Source organism: Hemibagrus wyckioides, linkage group LG02 (genome assembly GCF_019097595.1).
Source record: "Hemibagrus wyckioides isolate EC202008001 linkage group LG02, SWU_Hwy_1.0, whole genome shotgun sequence".
Classification (NCBI taxonomy): Eukaryota; Metazoa; Chordata; class Actinopteri; order Siluriformes; family Bagridae; genus Hemibagrus; species Hemibagrus wyckioides.
This window is the reverse complement of record NC_080711.1, coordinates 13980174-13999583: the sequence shown is the minus strand read 5'-3', so window position 1 is coordinate 13999583 and position 19410 is coordinate 13980174. Positions and strand designations below refer to the sequence as shown.

The 19410-nt window shown below is 40.7% G+C and overlaps 1 protein-coding gene across 1 annotated transcript in view; it reads left to right on the top strand.

Annotated features, from left to right (window-relative positions):
• The window catches only part of xylt2 (xylosyltransferase II), a 29918-nt gene extending 15100 nt beyond the window's left edge, over nt 1-14818 (top strand). The window contains exons 6-11 of the mRNA XM_058418198.1: nt 1087-1303; nt 1852-2028; nt 4789-5036; nt 6832-7027; nt 8202-8535; nt 11088-14818. Coding sequence (XP_058274181.1) covers nt 1087-1303; nt 1852-2028; nt 4789-5036; nt 6832-7027; nt 8202-8535; nt 11088-11410 — 1495 coding nt within the window. The 3' untranslated portion in view covers nt 11411-14818. The remainder of the gene's footprint in view (nt 1-1086; nt 1304-1851; nt 2029-4788; nt 5037-6831; nt 7028-8201; nt 8536-11087) is intronic.
• Nucleotides 14819-19410: the final 4592 nt, after the last annotated feature.

Below are 19410 nucleotides of genomic sequence, written 5' to 3'. Positions count from 1 at the left end.
AAAGTCTAAGGGGAGTTTTTAGGGAAGTCGCTAAACTTTGATACAAAATGTAGAAGTGCTTTTATGAACTCTTTGGTTAAAGGAATTTGAATGTCGATGTATTTTTTGGGAATGGATATATGATGATATATTGGTGTAGTTGTCTTGGTCTGCTGGTGTGTGAATGCCACAAAATACACTGACCAGGCATAACATTATGACCACCTGCCTAATATTGTGTTGTATTGTCCTGCTTCTAACACAACAACTTTGAGGACAAAATGTTCACTTGCTGCCTAATATATCCCACCCACTAACAGGTGCCATGATGAGGAGATAATCGGTGTTATTCACTTCCTGTCAGTGGTCATATTGTTATGCCTGATCGGTGTGTATGGTACAACATTAATAACTAAGTGACCTTTAAATTACGTTTTTCACTACTGGGAAGTTAGGATTAACAACTACTTATTAGACAATGATGTAGCAGCAGTGCAATGCATAAAATCTCAACAGATACAGGTTCAAGAGCTTCGGTCAGAGGTAATCAAACAATCAAAAATATTGAGCACAATGCCTTTGGTTGTTGGTTACAGGCGGGCTGGGTTGAGTTTATGAGAAACTGCTCAGATTTTCAAATATCTGAGCACTCTAGAGTTTACACAGGATTAGGCAAAGAAACATCCAGTGAGTGGCAGTTTTGTGGGCAGAAGCACTTTGTTGATGAGAGAGATCTAAGGGGATTGGCCAGGGAATGACAGGAAGACTATAGTAACTCCAGATCCACTCTGTACATCCGTGGTCAGCAGAAAAGCATGTCCATATGCTGAACATGTCTAAACTTGAGCCAAGGCTCAAGTCAAGAGCAGAAATCTGAGGCTAAAGTGAACACAGGCTCAACCACACAGCACTGTTAAAGTTTAGAAATGGTCAGCTGACCTGCATGATTTTCTGCTTTGTATCAATGCCGTGTGATTGACTGATTTAATGGTTTGAATGAATTTTGTGAATAAGCAGGGGCACTAGTGTTCTTATAAATGTGCCGTGGTCTTTGTTAGGAACGATTATTCTAACTCTGTTCATCTGTATTATCTCTGCTATTTAAAGGTTCATTAAGAAACAGGGGTTGGACAGACTTTTCCACGAGTGTGATAATCACATGTGGCGGCTGGGTGAGCGCACCATCCCCGAGGGCCTGGATGTGTCTGGTGGCTCCGACTGGTTTTCACTCACACGCCGCTTTGTGGAGTATGTGGTCAACTCCAAGGACGAGCTGGTGACCGGGCTGAAGCAGTTCTACACCTACGCCCTGCTCCCTGCTGAGGTGCTATATTTAATCAGTTAGCTCGAAATTTTTAGGACTGAAGTTTAAACTTTGCTGTACTTTTGGTTTTAAAGTGCACACTGTAGAGCTGGTTAGTCAGGAAAAAAAACAGCTTTCTACTTCCACTGGTTTGACTCTTCGTGAAAGTGGAACATGTCTTTCCTGTTCCACACAGCTATTTTTGTACAGGCAGTGTGGCTCTTCTGTATTGTCTTTAAATACATTGTTTAAAGAGGCAGGAATTTGATAACATGCAGGGTAAAGTTGTGGCATTTACATGCATTAATGCCAAAGCAAGTAGCAGATTAAAGTAAAACATGTTTACATTTAGTTTATACCTTTTTTTAGAGGAATTCTCAAAAGCACAAATTTAATGATGTGATCAGTAGTGTCTTGTGCTATTATGGAGAAAATATTTGTTACATCCTAACAGCAATTATCTATGTGATTCCTGTTTATTTCCCAGATGTAATTTTAAATGCATTTAATAGAATAGAGGGAAGTGATCCATCACTAACCTTTTCTGCTCTTGCCCCTTTGTTTTTCAGTCTTTCTTTCACACAGTGTTGGGCAACAGCCACATGTGTGACACATTGGTGGACAACAACCTGCGAGTTACTAACTGGAATCGCAAGCTGGGCTGCAAGTGCCAGTACAAGCACATAGTGGACTGGTGCGGATGCTCTCCCAACGACTTCAAGCCTGCTGATCTCATCCGAATTCAGGTCAATGTAGTAAAAGTGTAACAGATAATACAGTAATACCTCGCAGATCCACATCTCACGATTCGCGGCTTCACTGATCCGCGAAATTTTCTTTGGAACCCAACTAATTTCATCCGCGAATTTTTCACAGACCCGCGAAAATCCTGCAAAAGTGAAAAACTGAAAAGTTTTTATGGCTAATTTCGTGGCAATTTATACATTTTCATGCTTTTTAATTCGAAATTATTAAGAAAAGTTTAGTTTATTCATTTAGTAATATAAATATAAAAGTAAAATTAACAATATCAATATATAAATAAAATATGAATGTTATTTTAATGATATCGAACGTCGCCGATATCACGTACATACAGTACAGCCATTACGACACGCTATTGGCTGGAAGGGTTGGAAGTAGCCAATCACAGAGCATTAACAGTTTTACCTATCTGCTGATTGGCAGGTAGCTATGATGCTTTGTATGCATAATGTCGCGGTTCATCTCCCTGCCCCTTGTGCTCGGATCAACACGTGTGTATATTCCATGAATAAGTGATCTCAGTGATTTTTCCCTTGGTTTTTATACAGGCGATACTGTACTCTATTTTTACGTCAAACATTTATTTCTTTTTTTAAGGGTAATGTATTAAGTTAAATTTTAAATGAAAATAAAGTGTTTTTGGACCATGATTGGGGTGATATTTAGGGTTTAAACTCTAAAAATAAGCATTTACAGTGCAGTATGAGCATTTTTAGTGACTCCACCGAACATCCGCGAAACCTCGTCATTCGCGATGGGTCCTGGAACGTAACCTCGCGGATGTGTGAGGTATTACTGTATATATTAAATAAATAATAAATTGAATAATAAATGTAATAAATAATACATGCATAATTTATAAAATGTATTTATATAATAACGTGGATATAATTATTTAATATAATAATAATTTACAATCATTTTAATTTGTTTTAGGAAATTTATTTTAACTTAAATCATTTACATTTTAGTCTAATATATTTTTAATAGTAATGATACATTTACATACATTGCACTTATTAATGATCTGCAACAGTGGATACATGTATATTAGCCAACTAGGACAATAACAGTGACCACTTATTTGCATCAAGAATGAGAATAGCTTAATGTGTAATGGAGCTTTTGTTGAACTAGATGAACTGTTGGCTGAATAGTGCTCCTGAGCTGTTCCAGTGAACTGTGGAGTTGAGCAACTTTAGCAGGAATTAAGTTCAGTCCATCCTTCTTTTCTCCATTACTCCAGTGTGTGACATGTTTTTTCCACTAACATTGCCATTCTGTAGGAAGCTATGGAGTACAGCACTCTAGCTAATATAATCTGGTGGATTTTAGATATATTCTATGGATTTATATATTGGATTATATCATATGGTTCCTCTGAATTGTCATGTACATGCACTCCAAATCTGTTCTATAAATGGAAACGAGTGGTGGTGGTGATAAAGTTCACCATCAGCTTTTGTCTAAGCTGGACATGATTATCTTTATACAAGCCAAGCAAAGCTCTCCATCAGACTCCTGCACTCCTCCTCCTTCCCTTTCGCTCATGCATCTGGTAATCACCATGTGTCTCTCTCACAGCATGCACTTTTGAAGATGTGACAGTTTTACTGGCAGCGAGCGCCCCAAAGGAAGCCAAGTCTGCCTGTAATATGAGCTTAGAGAAAACAGAATGTGTGCAAACTCTATCAGATGACATTAAACTAGAATAAAAATAGTTGTATTTTTCTTTGTGGCTAAATGTAGGTGAGTATGGTATACATTTCTTGTAAAGATATAAAGATAATATGCTGTGTGGGGAGCATTTACGTAAGTGCTTATCCAGTGCAGTGTAAACACAGTGAATAGGGAGCTGTTTGAAGCTTTATTGGCTCAAGTGTATGAACCGTAAAGGCTGTTTGAAGAGAGAAAGAAACTCCCAATCTATATTACTACTAAAATTGCTAGACACTTTGATCAGGATGATTCTATAATGATTGTGCTTGAGAAATTCATTTTCTGAGCTATTTTTGTCCTGGCTTGGCTCAGCTGGTACATGGGCAAAGAAAGGTCACCAAATTCACCACAGGTATTTAATTATCGCATAGCATGCATGCCAGTGTAGTTGACCCGACTTGGACATTCTGGTGGAAAAGCACAGAGCAACTACACTTTGAAGAACACTAAACTAGACTACATTATTTAACATGGTAATGAGCTTGCCAGAAATTTGACGCAATTCACATTATGGGAATCAGCCTTCTATTAATTATGCATGTAATGTAATTGCACTGTTTAAACACCAGGGGTCTTAATCTGAGCAAACATATAGAGTTTCAATATTTAAAATGTACTCATTCGGTCGGTCTGTCGGACTGTGATTTACGATGGCAAAGGATGAGGTAACAGAAATTCCCGGTTAAAATGGCACGTCAGACGCTGCCATGAAGCTCTGTGTTTTCAGTCAAATTTTTTTTCCCCAGGTCTGAAACTTTCCTTATGTTGTAAGAGAATTTATTTATTTATTTATTTATTTTTAAGGTATGGCAGAACATTTGTTTACAGTATTAAATCTCAGTTTCATGATCGGTGACTTTGACTGTGTTATATGGTCAAAGTCAGCACATTTTTAAACAGCCAATAAAATACACAAAATGTGAAGCCAGTATCATGAATTGTATTTTTTATTCTGCATCTAAGATTCAGATTAGTAGAGATATGTTTTTAATCACACACGATTTTCTTTTTCCCCCCAACAGCAGCTGACACGACCCACGTTCTTCGCCCGTAAATTTGAATCCACCGTCAACCAGGAGGCCATTGATATTCTCGATACCCATCTGTATGGGCACTACCCACCAGGCACTGCGGCACTTAAGGCCTACTGGGAAAGCCTGTTTGAGCGGGAGGATGGTGTGGGAACGCTCAGCGATGTGGTACTCACAGCATACATGTCCTTCTTCAGACTTGGTCTAAACAGTCAGAAAACCATGCATGAGACCTGCAGGTGAGTCTTGCAGTCAATGAACTTTAAGTCATCCTGAAATCAAAATTGATAATAGTACACTGTATTGCCAAAAGTTTTGGGACACCCTCCAAATCATTGAATTCAGGGGTTGGGACTGGCCCCTTAGTTCCAGTGGGGAAAAAAACTCAATGATTTAGCATAAAAAGACATTTCGGACAATATCATGCTCCCAATTTTGTGGGAACAGTTTGCGGATGGCCCCTTCCAGAGTGGAGACTGTGAGCCATTCAAAAACTGGGATGCCTGCCTTCACATGCACATGAATTTAATATGGAGTTGGCCCACCCTTTGCAGCTGTGACAGCTTAAACTTTTCTGGGAGGCTTTCCACAAGGTTTAGGAGTGTGTTTTTGGGAATTTTTGACCATTCCACTAGAAGCGCATTTGTGAGGTCAGGCACTCATGTTGGACGAGAAGGTCTGACTCGCAGTCTCCGCTCTAATTCATCCCAAAAGTGTTCTATCTGGTTGAGGTCAGGATTCTTTGAAGTTCCTCCACACCAAACTCTCTCATCCATGTCTTTATGGACCTTGCTTTGTGCACTGGTGTACAGTCATGTTGGAACAGGAAGGGGTCATCCCCAAACTGTTCACACAAAGTTGAGGTTGTCCAGAAATTGTTGAACAAAGTTGAAATTGTCCAGAATGTCTTGGTATGCTGAAGCATTAAGAGTTCCTTTCACTGGAACTAAGGGGCCAAACCCAATCCCCAAAACTTTTGGCAATATAGTGTAAACCAACAAAAAAAAATAGATTTTGCAAGGTTTTATCATTTTATTATCTTATTGTTTTATATCTTGGCATGATCATCCCAATAAATGCTCTCTAGAACTTCTCCGCTGTGACCAGTTAGTGCATTAAGTGTTCAACATTCCAATCATTCGGTCGAATAAGTGCATCATCTGGGTACTTGAAGTGGATGTCTTCTTGTTGGAATTTACAGCGTGAACACACTACTCGCACTATTTCTACTGTATCATAGTGTAGAATAGTGCATAAGTATGAAACTGAAGCTTTAACTGTTAAAAATCATGGTGTTGAATGGAAATTATAAAGTTGAATGATTCAGCTATTTTTTATTTATTAATCCACAGTAATGCTTTCCTGTCATGAACGAATATTAAACATTTAAACACACTTTTCCTAAGATTAAAGGTGTTGGCATACTCAACTTCTGCAATCCAGTCAGTTGTGTAAACTAGCAGCAGTGGCACAGCATGAATTCATACTTGGATTCAAATAGGCTTGTGTATAGATATTTTAAATACAGGCTGAAGATAATCATTCCAAAAATACATTTCAAGCTCTTTTTTAATTGAACAGATCATTTCCTAAGCCTTCAACGTTGTCAGCTGCTCATCTTTCAATACCTTAGCATTTAGGTTTTATTTGGGTTTCAGTTCCTCAGTGGCCTACGCGGCTGAATGTTGTTCAGACTCAGATTTCAGTTAAGTATGGTTCAAACTTAGTAATAGAACCTTCATGCCATGTTTTGTTGTAGTTGAGGCTGTAGAGTCAGGATGAGTCAGAGAACACAATATTGATGATTCCTTTCTCTGACCAAGACATACTGCATTGTCTGACGCATCATAGCTGACTACTGCTGACTCAATCACAACAACATTTTGCATGTTGTGGCACAGTTCAGTGGGATGAACCTGCACACCTCCTACAACAGAACAACTGTTTTAAACCAGCCTCGCTTATTAATACGAGCTTCCTTTAGTTTCCGAAAATAACATGATCTAACGTTACTCTTTTCTTTATTCCCCACAGGTTTGTACCTGTCGGCTACCCCGTATCTGTCCATCTCTATTTCTATGACGACCGTTTCCAGGGATACCTGGTACGCCAGGAGGTGAAGAGCACGGCATCTGAGAAGAAGGAAATGCTGGAGGTGTGGGTTGTTCCTCAGGCAACACTACAGCTAGAGAGCAACCTGAATGAGTTTGAGAGGCTGAAAAACCTTGAGGTGAGAGCAAGGCAATGATTCTACCTGTAAGCCAGTATCCTTCCTATTTGTGTGGGAGTATCCTTTCTAGTACCTTTCCCCCTCGGATAATGTGGTGCTATTACTTTTCCAAATCTTGAACTGTTCGCACCCTGTGTATCTTTGTCTGTTTCCTAACATGCAACAGTACCCTTGAAGTCCTCCGTCTTTATGTACAGGAAGAGCTTTAGCTCTAACTTGCATTGAAGATTTCTTCCAGAAATGCTAAATTGCACATGAATATTAATTCCATTTTATATAGTGTTAATTTATAACATTGCATTAATATAAAGTTGTGATTCAACCTGCATCTACTAAGACGGACAGAGATGCTTTTCTGGAACCTTTTAAAGAGTCAGATTTCAAGAATTCAGCATTGTTGTTAGGCAGGTTAGTGGTAGTTCAGTGCTTAAGACATTGCACTGCGCATTGTCACTACTACAGTTCAAAATCTCAGCTCTGCAAAGATACCACCACTGGGCCCTTAACACAAGGATCATAACCCTCAATTGCTCAGTTGTGTAAATGAAATAAATGTAAGTCACTCTGGATAAGGGCATCTCCTAAACACCATAATGTAAATATTTCTGCCAAATGCTATAAAATATGCAAGATCAGTGTTTTCTATAGGTCTGAGATAAATCTGTAGAAAACATTAGCATTACCTTCCCAGTGAACATGAACTGACCAGAAACATCCCTAGGCGTCCATTACGGGGCCAGATTGACTTAAACAGACCCCTAAATATTATTACTGTGAGATTTTTAATACATCATCACTACCCCTGACTAGCATTTGGAGGGCAGCTGTCCGGGTCAACGTAACTCGAGCACTACCGAGTCTAAATTTTATTTTGGCCAGGTAAGATTCAGTTAGATCCTGCTCCAGAGCCACAACAATCCCATAACCCTGTTCACTGAATTAGAAAGTTTCCACCAACATTTGAGAAAGACGCCGTAGCAAAACTGTCACTCAGACTCTGGAATACATTTACAAATGTCTTGTGGTTAATTACATCACATTTCTAAGCTGCTTTGTTTTTTAAAAAATACATTTTTAAAACATTTTTTTTATATATATATATATATGGCATAATATTTGTTCAGGATATAGTAGCTGGGAAGTTAAGCATGCATTGTACCTTGTCTTCCCTCAGGTGGGAACAGAGTGGGACCCCAAGGAGAGAATTTTCCGGAACTTTGGTGGAGTGATGGGCCCTTTGGACGAGCCTGTGGCGGTGCAGAAATGGGCTCGTGGCCCCAACCTCACAGCCACCATCGTGTGGATCGATCCTGCTCAGGTGGTCGCAGCGTCTTATGACATCAGTGTGGATGTGGAGGCGGAATTTACACAGTACAAGCCGCCGCTGCAGCGTCCTCTCAGGCCGGGAGTTTGGACAGTCCGTGTGCTGAGGTTATGGGAGCGTGTGGCTGAAGCTCGCTTTCTGGTCATGCCTCTGGCTTTTAAAGGAAAGGAACCATTCCGCAAAGGTGAGAAAGCTTGCGATTAAGAAGTACAGTCAAGGGGCTTAAATACCAAATATATATACACTATATTGCCAAAAGTATTCGCTCACCCATCCAAATAATCAGAATCAGGTGTTCCAATCACTTCCATGGCCACAGGTGTATAAAATCAAGCACCTAGGCATGCAGACTGTTTTTACAAACATTTGTGAAAGAATGGGTCGCTCTCAGGAGCTCAGTGAATTCCAGCGTGGAACTGTGATAGGGTGCCACCTGTGCAACAAATCCAGTCGTGAAATTTCCTCGCTCCTAAATATTCCACAGTCAACTGTATTATAAGAACGTGGAAGTGTTTGGGAACAACAGCAACTCAGCCACGAAGTGGTAGGCCACGTAAACTGACCGAGCGGGGTCAGCGGATGCTGAGGCGCATAGTGCGAAGAGGTCGCCAACTTTCTGCAGAGTCAATCGCTACAGACCTCCAAACTTCATGTGGCCTTCAGATTAGCTCAAGAACAGTGCGCAGAGAGCTTCATGGAATGGGTTTCCATGGCCGAGCAGCTGCATCCAAGCCATACATCACCAAGTGCAATGCAAAGAGTCGGATGCAGTGGTGTAAAGCACGCCGCCACTGGACTCTAGAGCAGTGGAGACGCGTTCTCTGGAGTGACGAATCGCGCTTCTCCATCTGGCAATCTGATGGACGAGTCTGGGTTTGGCGGTTGCCAGGAGAATGGTACTTGTCTGACTGCATTGTGCCAAGTGTAAAGTTTGGTGGAGGGGGGATTATGGTGTGGGGTTGTTTTTCAGGAGCTGGGCTTGGCCCCTTAGTTCCAGTGAAAGGAACTCTGAATGCTTCAGCATACCAAGACATTTTGGACAATTCCATGCTCCCAACTTTGTGGGAACAGTTTGGAGCTGGCCCCTTCCTCTTCCAACATGACTGTGCACCAGTGACCAAAGCAAGGTCCATAAAGACATGGATGACAGAGTCTGGTGTGGATGAACTTGACTGGCCTGCACAGAGTCCTGACCTCAACCCGATAGAACACCTTTGGGATGAATTAGAGGCCTTCTTGTCCAACATCAGTGTGTGACCTCACAAATGCGCTTCTGGAAGAATGGTCAAAAATTCCCATAAACACACTCCTAAACCTTGTGGACAGCCTTCCCAGAAGAGTTGAAGCTGTTATAGCTGCAAAGGGTGGACCGACATCATATTGAACCCTATGGATTAGGAATGGGATGTCACTTAAGTTCATATGCGAGTCAAGGCAGGTGAGCGAATACTTTTGGCAATATAGTGTATTTAAGTAACGTTTATATCATGATTAGTTCACATTGTCAGCACCCACAGCAAACCATACTGTTCATGTTGTTACTCTGCTTCACTGTACAAACATGCATGCTTTTTAAAAAGTTGTGTATCAGGTGTAATACCTTTAGTCGATCTCACCGTTCATTGTCAAAAGCACAACAGGTACAGCAACAAATGTACTTAATATGTAATGAAATGGACTTATTGCTACAGAAACTGAACACTGTTCAAAACGAATGGCCAAGAAATGGTAAAGCACAGCCAAAAACTAACATAGTTACAATGCCAATGAAATACTCTTAGGTGTAAATAGTGAGTTCCTCCACACTGCAGTCCTATCATTTTTGGCTCTTCTCCTGTACCCACACATCACTCAGTGCAGCAGTGCCAGCACATTGCTTCAAAAATGGCAAAAGCTAGCCACCTGCCATGTTTTCCGCCTTCTCGAATTGATCAAGTGCAACTGATGAGCTGTTTGCCCACCTCCAAAGCAGATAACATGCATAACTCGGGCTACTAACGCATTCATTAGCTGCTTTGATGTTACTATGATGGAGTGTCTTATAATTGTCTATTGTTGTTTATGATGCATGCAAAATCACTATGTGAATGGTTTAGAGGACAGGTACATTACAGATTGATACAGACAGGTACAAACGTGTACCGTCAAGGTGGACAGATCCGATCTAAGCATCGAATGAGATTTGTGCAATAAAGCATGTAATGTGAATATAGTCTGATATGCTTTCAGAGAACACAGCATGGCTACTTTTAGGCTTGAGAAACTGGAGGGAATCTTTAAATGCCATTTTCTCCCAGTTGACTTTTGGGGTAGATCAGATTTTAAGAAAAATGTTTTTTCGTAAGTTTTACATTTGTGATGCATGTAAAAGAGAAACGTATTTCAGTTCAGGAAGTTCAGACCACCACACAGATACTGATAGCTACACACACTGACCAGTTTATTAGGAACCACCTGTACATCTGTTCATTCATGCAAATATCTAAACATGGTATGAGATGCTGCAGCTCAGTGCCTAAATGCAAATACACATCAATCAACAGGGTCAGTTACTATAAAGATCCAAGCCGGGGTTAAGCACAGTGCCCTAGTGTTACCTACTTGTAGATTGGGCTTTCTAATAATTTGGCTGTTGGGAATTTTTCAAGTTGTGCTCTTTTCACTTGAGTGTTTTAATTTTTTTCTTTTTCTCACAACTTTAATAAATAATCTCTTCTATTGTTTGTTGTGTTTTAGAGGAGCATACCTGGCTGCATGCAGGCCCTGCAGGCAACATTTACCTGGAACAAGGCTTCCAGCAGCTCGCTCAGATTCTGAAGCTACCTCCAATGGAGCCTGCCCTGGAGGAATCTCAGAAGAAGGCGTCTCTAGTGGGCAAGGCTCTGGAGGGTTGGGTGGATAGCTTAGTGGGTGCCTTCTGGGTAACCGGAGACCTGTGTTCCACTCAGATGTCCCTCTGTCCCAGCGTACAGCTGTGTGCCAAGACCAGCTGGAGCTCCTTGTCCCCAGATCCCAAATCTGAACTCGGCACGGTCAAAAGCAACGGCCGGATCAGGTAGCCCGAAAGATTTGGAGCGAACAAGAGTGAGAACACTAAAGCGAACTACAAGGGGAGAGGAGGAACCCCTGTGAGCGATGTTTACGGGATATGAGTCTCTCAAATCATCCAAATGTTTCCTGGTCAAGGCACCTTGTCTTAAGGATTGTTGTTAAGGACAATCTAAGAGAAGAATGAACTGACGTTTGCACATAAGAACATTTTCTAATTGTTCACTTGTCTAATTGTTTTTTTGTTTCTTTGGGTGGCACGTGTCCATATGCAGTCTTGATTTTGACTGGATTGATGATGCAAAGCCTTTAACCTCAATCTTTTTTTTTTCCTCTTTTCAGAACAAATCAAAATCAAGTGCACATTTTCCTATGTGGATACAGTAATTGTAGCCAATTTTTTTTAAATTATTATTATTATTTAAGCTTTACTACCTGTTCAACATCAGTGGTTGGATTCTTGCAGCCCAGTGGCTCTCAAAATTAGGTGTGTGAAGCAAAGTCAGGGGTGCTTTCATTCATTTTGTGTTGAAAATCACAACCCAGCATTAGGAACGTTGTTCTATATGGTACATTTATATTTGTGTTTTTATAGTTATTAGCCAATTTGGCTGGTTATAGGAATTTTTTTTTTTTTTTTTTAATCCCGTTCTTAAGAGCTCAAAAACAAGTAGGCATATAAATCCTCTTAGGAAAGTCCTGTGTTGTGACAGTGGAAAGTTCTGGAAGAAAATAATTTATGGTTCAAAATAATACCAAAAGAGTTTTGTAAAAACGAACGATTTAGAAAAACCTGCGTTTGGGATTCTGTCGGATATATTTTACTGTTAAAGGAGTCCCTGGCTGCAACAAAGTTTTAGCCTGTAATAATTTTCTTTTCAATCCGAACATCAGAAGCCGTTTGATTAAGTGCACTTTACTGTAAGAGAAATGTCTGAACTACAGACAAACGAGGAGGAGCTGATGAAGTCACTCGGGACGTCAAATGATCAGTGGCTCCATTTGAAGATATTTCAAGTGCTGCTTATAGAGTCACACTTATACCATCATGTGGATCGGTTTAGGAAACGAAGCAAAAACTGACAAGCGACCACCAAATCACCGTCCATCAGAAGAGAAAACTTGTGTGTGTATGTGTCTGTTTGACTCCTGTGTCTTGGTGAATGACTTCTTCTGAAGCGATGCCCTGTAGATGTTTACCACTGCATAAATGAATTGCTAAATGTGCTATGCAAGCACATGAACAAGCTGAATGAGCTGACCCTTGTGATGAGCAGGGGAAAGACAAGCATTCTCATTGTACTGCCCTCCAAATGTAAATGCCATGAACGCCTGGATCTGCCACTAATTCATGATCTTTGGCCATCTCATGTGTAATTCCTAAAGGTCAAGCTGTCCTAGACATGGACATTGATATGGACCATGGTACTCGCCTGGTTTACTGCAGATTTCTCATAGACAGCTCCGGAGTAATAGAATTTATTACCGTTTCTAAATCTTCTGTGCATATAGGTTTCTGTTTCCGCCTGCTACTGCAACACGGTACGGAACGTTTCATCATCATCAATGAAGTACGGCATTATTCATCGTCATATTGTGTCATGTGGTAATTTCATTTTCTTCAAGTTTTGCACAAGTGTTTATTTGCTAGGTTTGGAATCCAGTGGTGGACAAATCCGTTAGCTTAGCACACCCTAGGGAAGTGAAAAGTCTAATGAGAAGACTTGTCCTGTGTTTTAATTGGTTGAAAGGCTAAAAACTGTAAACTCACAGTAATTATCCTTATGCTTTTCTAAGCAAGTGACTAAAGTGGTGCATCATATTTGTGCTCTTGATCAAAAGTCAGTTGGTCAGCATTTAGGTATGAGGTGAAGTGTTTTCTCCTCATGTCACAGATGAATCTGGCTAGCTTTTTTTCTTTTCTTTTTTTTTTTCCTCTCTCGACTGTGTGTTCTAAACATGAGACTTACATTATGCTTTCTATCACACAGTTTCGTCAGGGTTGCCACATACACTATATTGCCAAAAGTTTTGGGACACCCCACCAAAATCATTGAATTCAGGTGTTGTTTTTCAGGGGTTCGCCTTGGCCCCTTAGTTCCGATCAAATGAACTCTTAATGCCTCAGTGTACCAAGACATTTTGGACAATTTAATGCCCCCAACAGTTTGGGGATGACCCCTTCCTGTTCCAACATGACTGCACACCAGTGCACAAAGCAAGGTCCATAAAGACATGTAGTTGGTGTGGAGGAACTTAACAGAGTCCTGACCTCAACCCGATAGAACACTTTTGGGATGAATTAGATCGGAGACTGCGAGCCAGACCTCCTCGTCCAATATCAGTGCCTGACCTCACAAATGCGCTTCTAGTGGAATGGTCAAAAATTCCCATAAACACACTCCTAAAGAGTTGCAGCTGTTATAGCTGCAAAGAGTGAGCCAACTCCATATTAAATTCATGTGCATGTAAAGGCAGATGTCCCAAAACTTTTGGCAATATAGTGTATCTGCCTGTTTCTGGTTCTAAAAACCTTATCAGTGTATCATCTGTGCATGCTCATTTAACTTTTTTACCAATTAAAAACGTTTGTTTTGCGAAAATCGGTAGTGTGAGTTTTGCAAGCTAGTATGAATAAAATCTTATAGTTTATACATGCCTTCGTCTTCTTCTGGGAGCACATGCTAGTGATTTGTCCATTGCTGAGATTCATCCCAGAATGGGTCACATTGGCTTCTTTTGCACAGCCAATAAAGATTCATTCTTTCATGGTGTTTATTTTTATTCATAGTTCAATAGGTTGCGACTTTCTGTCTTTACACACTTGCTGTCAATTAAGGACAATAAATGATGTGTGTGTGTGTGTGTGTGTATACATACATATCTATATAAAGTGGTGCATTGTGAGAATCAATGGATTATTTTTGTATTTATAATTCCTCCTGGAGAGGGAGGTCATATTTTTTATCTGTTAGTCATGTCGGGATCGCTGCTTCAGTCTAGTCTGTTTCATAAACCTTGTTGTGCATTATCTGTGTGTCATGAAATGGTACCTCGACAGGAGTTGTTTCTAGACTTCTAGACGTGTTAAGCGGCGGCGGCGGTGGGTGAGAGGTTTGGAGAAATGTGGTGAAGTTGAAGAGCAGAAATGTTTCTGTTCCAGGCACAATAAATCTGAACTCAATGGTACACTGTGATTGTGTGCTCTTATTGCTTCCACAAGCCCTTGTGCCAGATGGCAGTGTTTGTGTCTGAATGATGGGGGAGAAGTCTAAATCTGATTTACAACTCATACAGAAGATGTAAATGTTTTTTTTTCCCCCAGCTACAGTTTTGTTCGATTATGAAAGCATTAGTCACAGAAACCTGTCCAGAATTCCAGAGAACACAATTATGGCTAGACCAAAACGTTCTGGTCTTTCACGCTAAAATAAAATCTAATAAAGCCAAGATTGTTTTGTTTTTCATTCACAGTCTCTAGATGATTACTGATAAGGTATCAAGTTCTCTGATGAAATCATTGTGTAATAGATAGGTCCTTGGTAAACCTAGTGTTTGTGCCAAATGCCAGAAATCATCAAATTCTTTGTATTGTATAAGCTGCCTTTAGATGAGCAGGCACAGATAAAAGTGTAATATCAACACACTGAGCTGTTTTTTTTTAGACTAGCACGTTTCTAGGGGCCTGTGTTCCTGTCCATGTTTTAAAAACATATTTAAGAAAGAAGTCAGTCATCAATATGGAGAAGCCTTCGGTAAGGAGACTTTTTATTGGAGTCTCGCCGGTCAGCTTTGACATGGTCAGTGTTTTCTGCCACAGGAGTTTCTTCAGGATGGAGAGAGTTTCTTGAAACGTAAAACCAACTGCCTAATATTGTGTTGGTTTTCCTTATGCCCCCAAAATAGCTCTGACCCACCAGGCATGGACTCCACACTTCCTCTGAAGGTGACATTAGCAGCAGATCCTTTAAATACTGTAAGTTGTTATGTAGAGCCTTCCTGGATTGGATTTGTTTGTCCAGCACATCCAACAGATACTGAGATCTGGAAAATGTGCACATTTTTGGACAAGTAACATCCACATGAATACCAGGACCTAAGATTTAACAGCAGAACATTGCCTAGAGCATCACGCTGCCTCCGCCAGCTTGCCTTCTTCCTATAATGCATCTTGGTGCCATCTCTTCCCCAGGTACGTGACCTTGAGCATGCACACCCGGCTGTCCACATGACGTAAAAGAAAGTTCACTGACCAGGCCACATTCTTCCATTGCTTCAAGGTCCAGTTCTAATACTCATGTACAGATTGTAGGTGCCTTGGGCAGTGGACAGGGGTCAGCATGAGCACTCTGAGTGGTCTGCAGCTACTCAGCAAGCTGCAATGCACTGTGAGTTCTCACACCTTTCTCTCATAGCCAGCATCAAGTTTGTCAACAATTTGAGCTACATTAGCTCTTCTGTTGGACTGGACCAGACAGACTAGCCTTTACTCCCCATGAAGCTTTAAAGCCCATGACCCTGGTGGTCCATCCTTGGACCACTTTTGGTAGGTAGTATCCACTGCATACCAGGAACACCCCTGCTGTTTTTTGAGATACACTGACTGTGAATTTTGGCAATCTTCTAAAGTAACAGAAAGCACTAAACTAATTGAATGTATTGACAAATTACTGCAGCTGATTTCGACCACAATAGTTTGTTGCACATTAGTGATCATTTGGAAATGCGGTGGATGTGATGACATTCAGAGTAAGGCGACTTTGTTGCCAATATGTCACATTAATGAAAAGTATAAAGACTAAATGCCCAGGTTCAGCCTCAACACACTTCCGAACTATTCATCACTGCTGTTCTGCTTTATTACCCTTGAGAGACTGCAGTGCCATCTGCTGACGTAATACTACACAAATTCTAATGTGTCCTTCAGATTTGGACTGATTTCATAAATATGCATACGCAATATTAGTTAAGAAGTCAGTCAGCATTTAGAAGTTATATGTATATATACATATCGAATAAATACATAGAGATGAACTCAAGGGCTGGAGCTTTCTCTCCTGTTTTCTTCATCAGAGTGATGGCTAATAAATATGCAGAACTGCATGTGCAATGCCCTGTAAAATCAGCACAATACACTGGCAAGGGCAAGGATGGTCTGAAATATGGATGACTAGAAATACACACAAAGGCATTGTGCAAATTGCACACACTTCGTAGGTTATAGCTACAATAGAAGGTCTTTAATTACAGCAAAGGGTTTTATTTATTTATTTATTTATTTATTTATTTATTTATTTTTAAGGATGTTCAGCTTATTCAGTCCTTTTTTAAACCAAAGGATATTTTTATTTTCCTCCATCATTTCTGCTAGGCTTTATAAGAAGTGTAATTTATTTTCATTCTTATTACAGTAATTGTTTTTAGCATCCTGAACTATTTGAAAGAAGTCACAGCAAACAATGCAACTTAATGTCCATAGTGCTGCCTTTTCATCAAATATTTTACTGTTTAGCTTCCATTTGGCTTGTGAATACAGTGCTGCATAATGAGTCATTAGTTAGATCTGTGAGGATAACACAGGAGACAGATGTTCATTAAGACCAAAAATGGAATTTTTATAGAAGACCGCCAAGAGGGCCGATGGTTTATGTTATCTGCCGCTCAAGGAGCCTGTTTGTTATGTTTGCGTGATGGAGTGCTGAAATTAAGAAATCTCTGTGCTGGAGGTCTTGCCTGGAGACTGATGTGCTGCTATGGTAACCATCCACTCGGTCTCCCCCTTCCCCCCGTCATATGTTTTCCTGCAAGGTGCATGATAAGGGCTTTAAATTGTGTTAGTGTTAAAATGCATTTCTTATGAAAATAAATAGCACTTGGATGCCTGTTGTGATTAGGACCAACTTATGACTCGCATGTCCTTTTGAGGAACTTTCTCTTTTCCAGTTAAAATCATTTGTTTTGGTTCTACATCTGTACTCTTCTGATTCCAGCCTTTAATCACGTCCCTCCCCATCGCTGTTTATTCATAAACTGCACCCACTTCTTCACCAGTTTATACGTAAATTCTGCCCACATATTCTCAACAAAAACGGAAGTGTTGCTAAAAATAGCACATCTTTCTTGCATGAGTTGCCCAAAAATACCAAGGAAATCAAACTCCTACACTATGCAAGGATTAAAGAAGACTCCAGGTCGGAATTGTGGAAGAGGAAGGTGTCTCGGCGTTGGCAGATAAAGCAAGAAAGAGTAAAAATGACTGGACGCAAGTGATGAAAAATAGCAAGTGCGTCTTCAGCCCTTAGGCCAGTCGCTGGGGCTGCATGTGGCTGGCATAACCATGGCAACATGTGCCAAATCACGCCCACGTTGGGCTCCTGCTCCCGATTGAGCCGAGCCATGACCTGCTGTGAGATGCTTATCGAGACAAGCTCTCTCTTTCTCAGAGAGAAAGAGAGAGAGAGAGAATGAATGTAGGCTATGGAGCATGACAAACATTAACATCCAATTTGCCCAGTCTATTTCTGTCACTGCTATGACAGTGCTGGGAGGAACCTGCTTGCCATTTTTACCCAAAAACTGGCTAATCTGTTCACATAAAGAAAGCTCAGAAAGCTTGTACTTTTAATTCATAAATCTCACATGACGTTATGTACTAATAACGTGCACATGAAGAGGGGTGGGTGGGACTGAGCTCATGGTGACTTAGTGGTTAGCATGCTTGCCTTGCACCTCTAAAGTGGGCGGTTCAATTTCCGTCTCTGCCCCATGTATGCACAGTTTGCACTTTCGGGGTTTCCTCCACCAGTGCACAGACATGCACTGTAGGCTGATTGCAATCTTTAAACTTTCTGTAGTGTGTGAATGGGTGTAAGTGTGCATGTGATTATGCTCTCTGATGGGTTGGCACCTTGTCCATGATCTCCCCCACCTTGTGCCCCCACTGGAGTCCCCTGGGATAGACTCCAGTTCTGAAAATGAAGAGATGAATGGATGGAACATTTACATGCCAGTCTGTCTCAGATTGCTATAAACGTCAGAGCTTCCATAAACGATGGCTGGATACATCGAAGTTGGAAAGACTTCTCTCCTGGTGCAGTTTGACCAGGGCGAATTCACCACCGGTTCCTTCTTTGCTACTGTCATCATTGGCTTCACAGTGAGTATGCATCCTGACAGCACAGAACTGTGTGGGCTGCTACTGGCTGTCAAAGCCAAACACCACTAGATGTCATAACTTCACACCTTGGGGAGAGCTCAATAACAAGCTCCATACCAGTATGGCTATTTGGTTTCGGCGTCATGTCTGAAATGGATAAGGAATGCCATGAGATTTGGGATCTGATCTGACGATTGGGTGTAATCACTGAGCTCTCTTGCATCATTCCTAGTGATTGCTGTCAGTGGTCAAGCCTAACAACCCACTTTACAGGCACATGGTTTAATATATCCTGATATACAACAGGAAAAATTCAATGATGACTTCTTCATGGGCCGTGATTGTACCAATCAGATATTTTTATAACACGTTTGGTTATTCCAAGAGAGGCTCGTCACTGAGGAGTCTGATTACGTTGATAATATCATAGGAATGCTACTACTTACTCTGAAATTGTACAGGATTCCATCTGAGCTTGGAAAGCTAGCACACATATTGTTTCAAATCAGATGGTGTTGGTGCTTGAGTTAAACCCCGGATCGTAAAAAAAAAGCAGAATAAGAGTTCCAAGAATGCCTATAACTATAATCATAACCTGGCTTATTTTATCTTCCAAAGTTGGGAAGAAATACCAGCATATCTAGAAATAAGAACAAGATACATGATGATAAATGTCACTCAGTGAATGATCAGGGCTCTTAATGAGAATCTGAAAGAAAATGGTGAGAATGAGAATACTACCTTTAAATATCTTCCCCAAAAAATCTGGCACGTCTGTGGGTGGACAGTTAGAGTGCTCAGCTAACAGGTCTAGGAAATGACTGGAGAGACGGTGCTGTGTGGAAAAAAAAAACA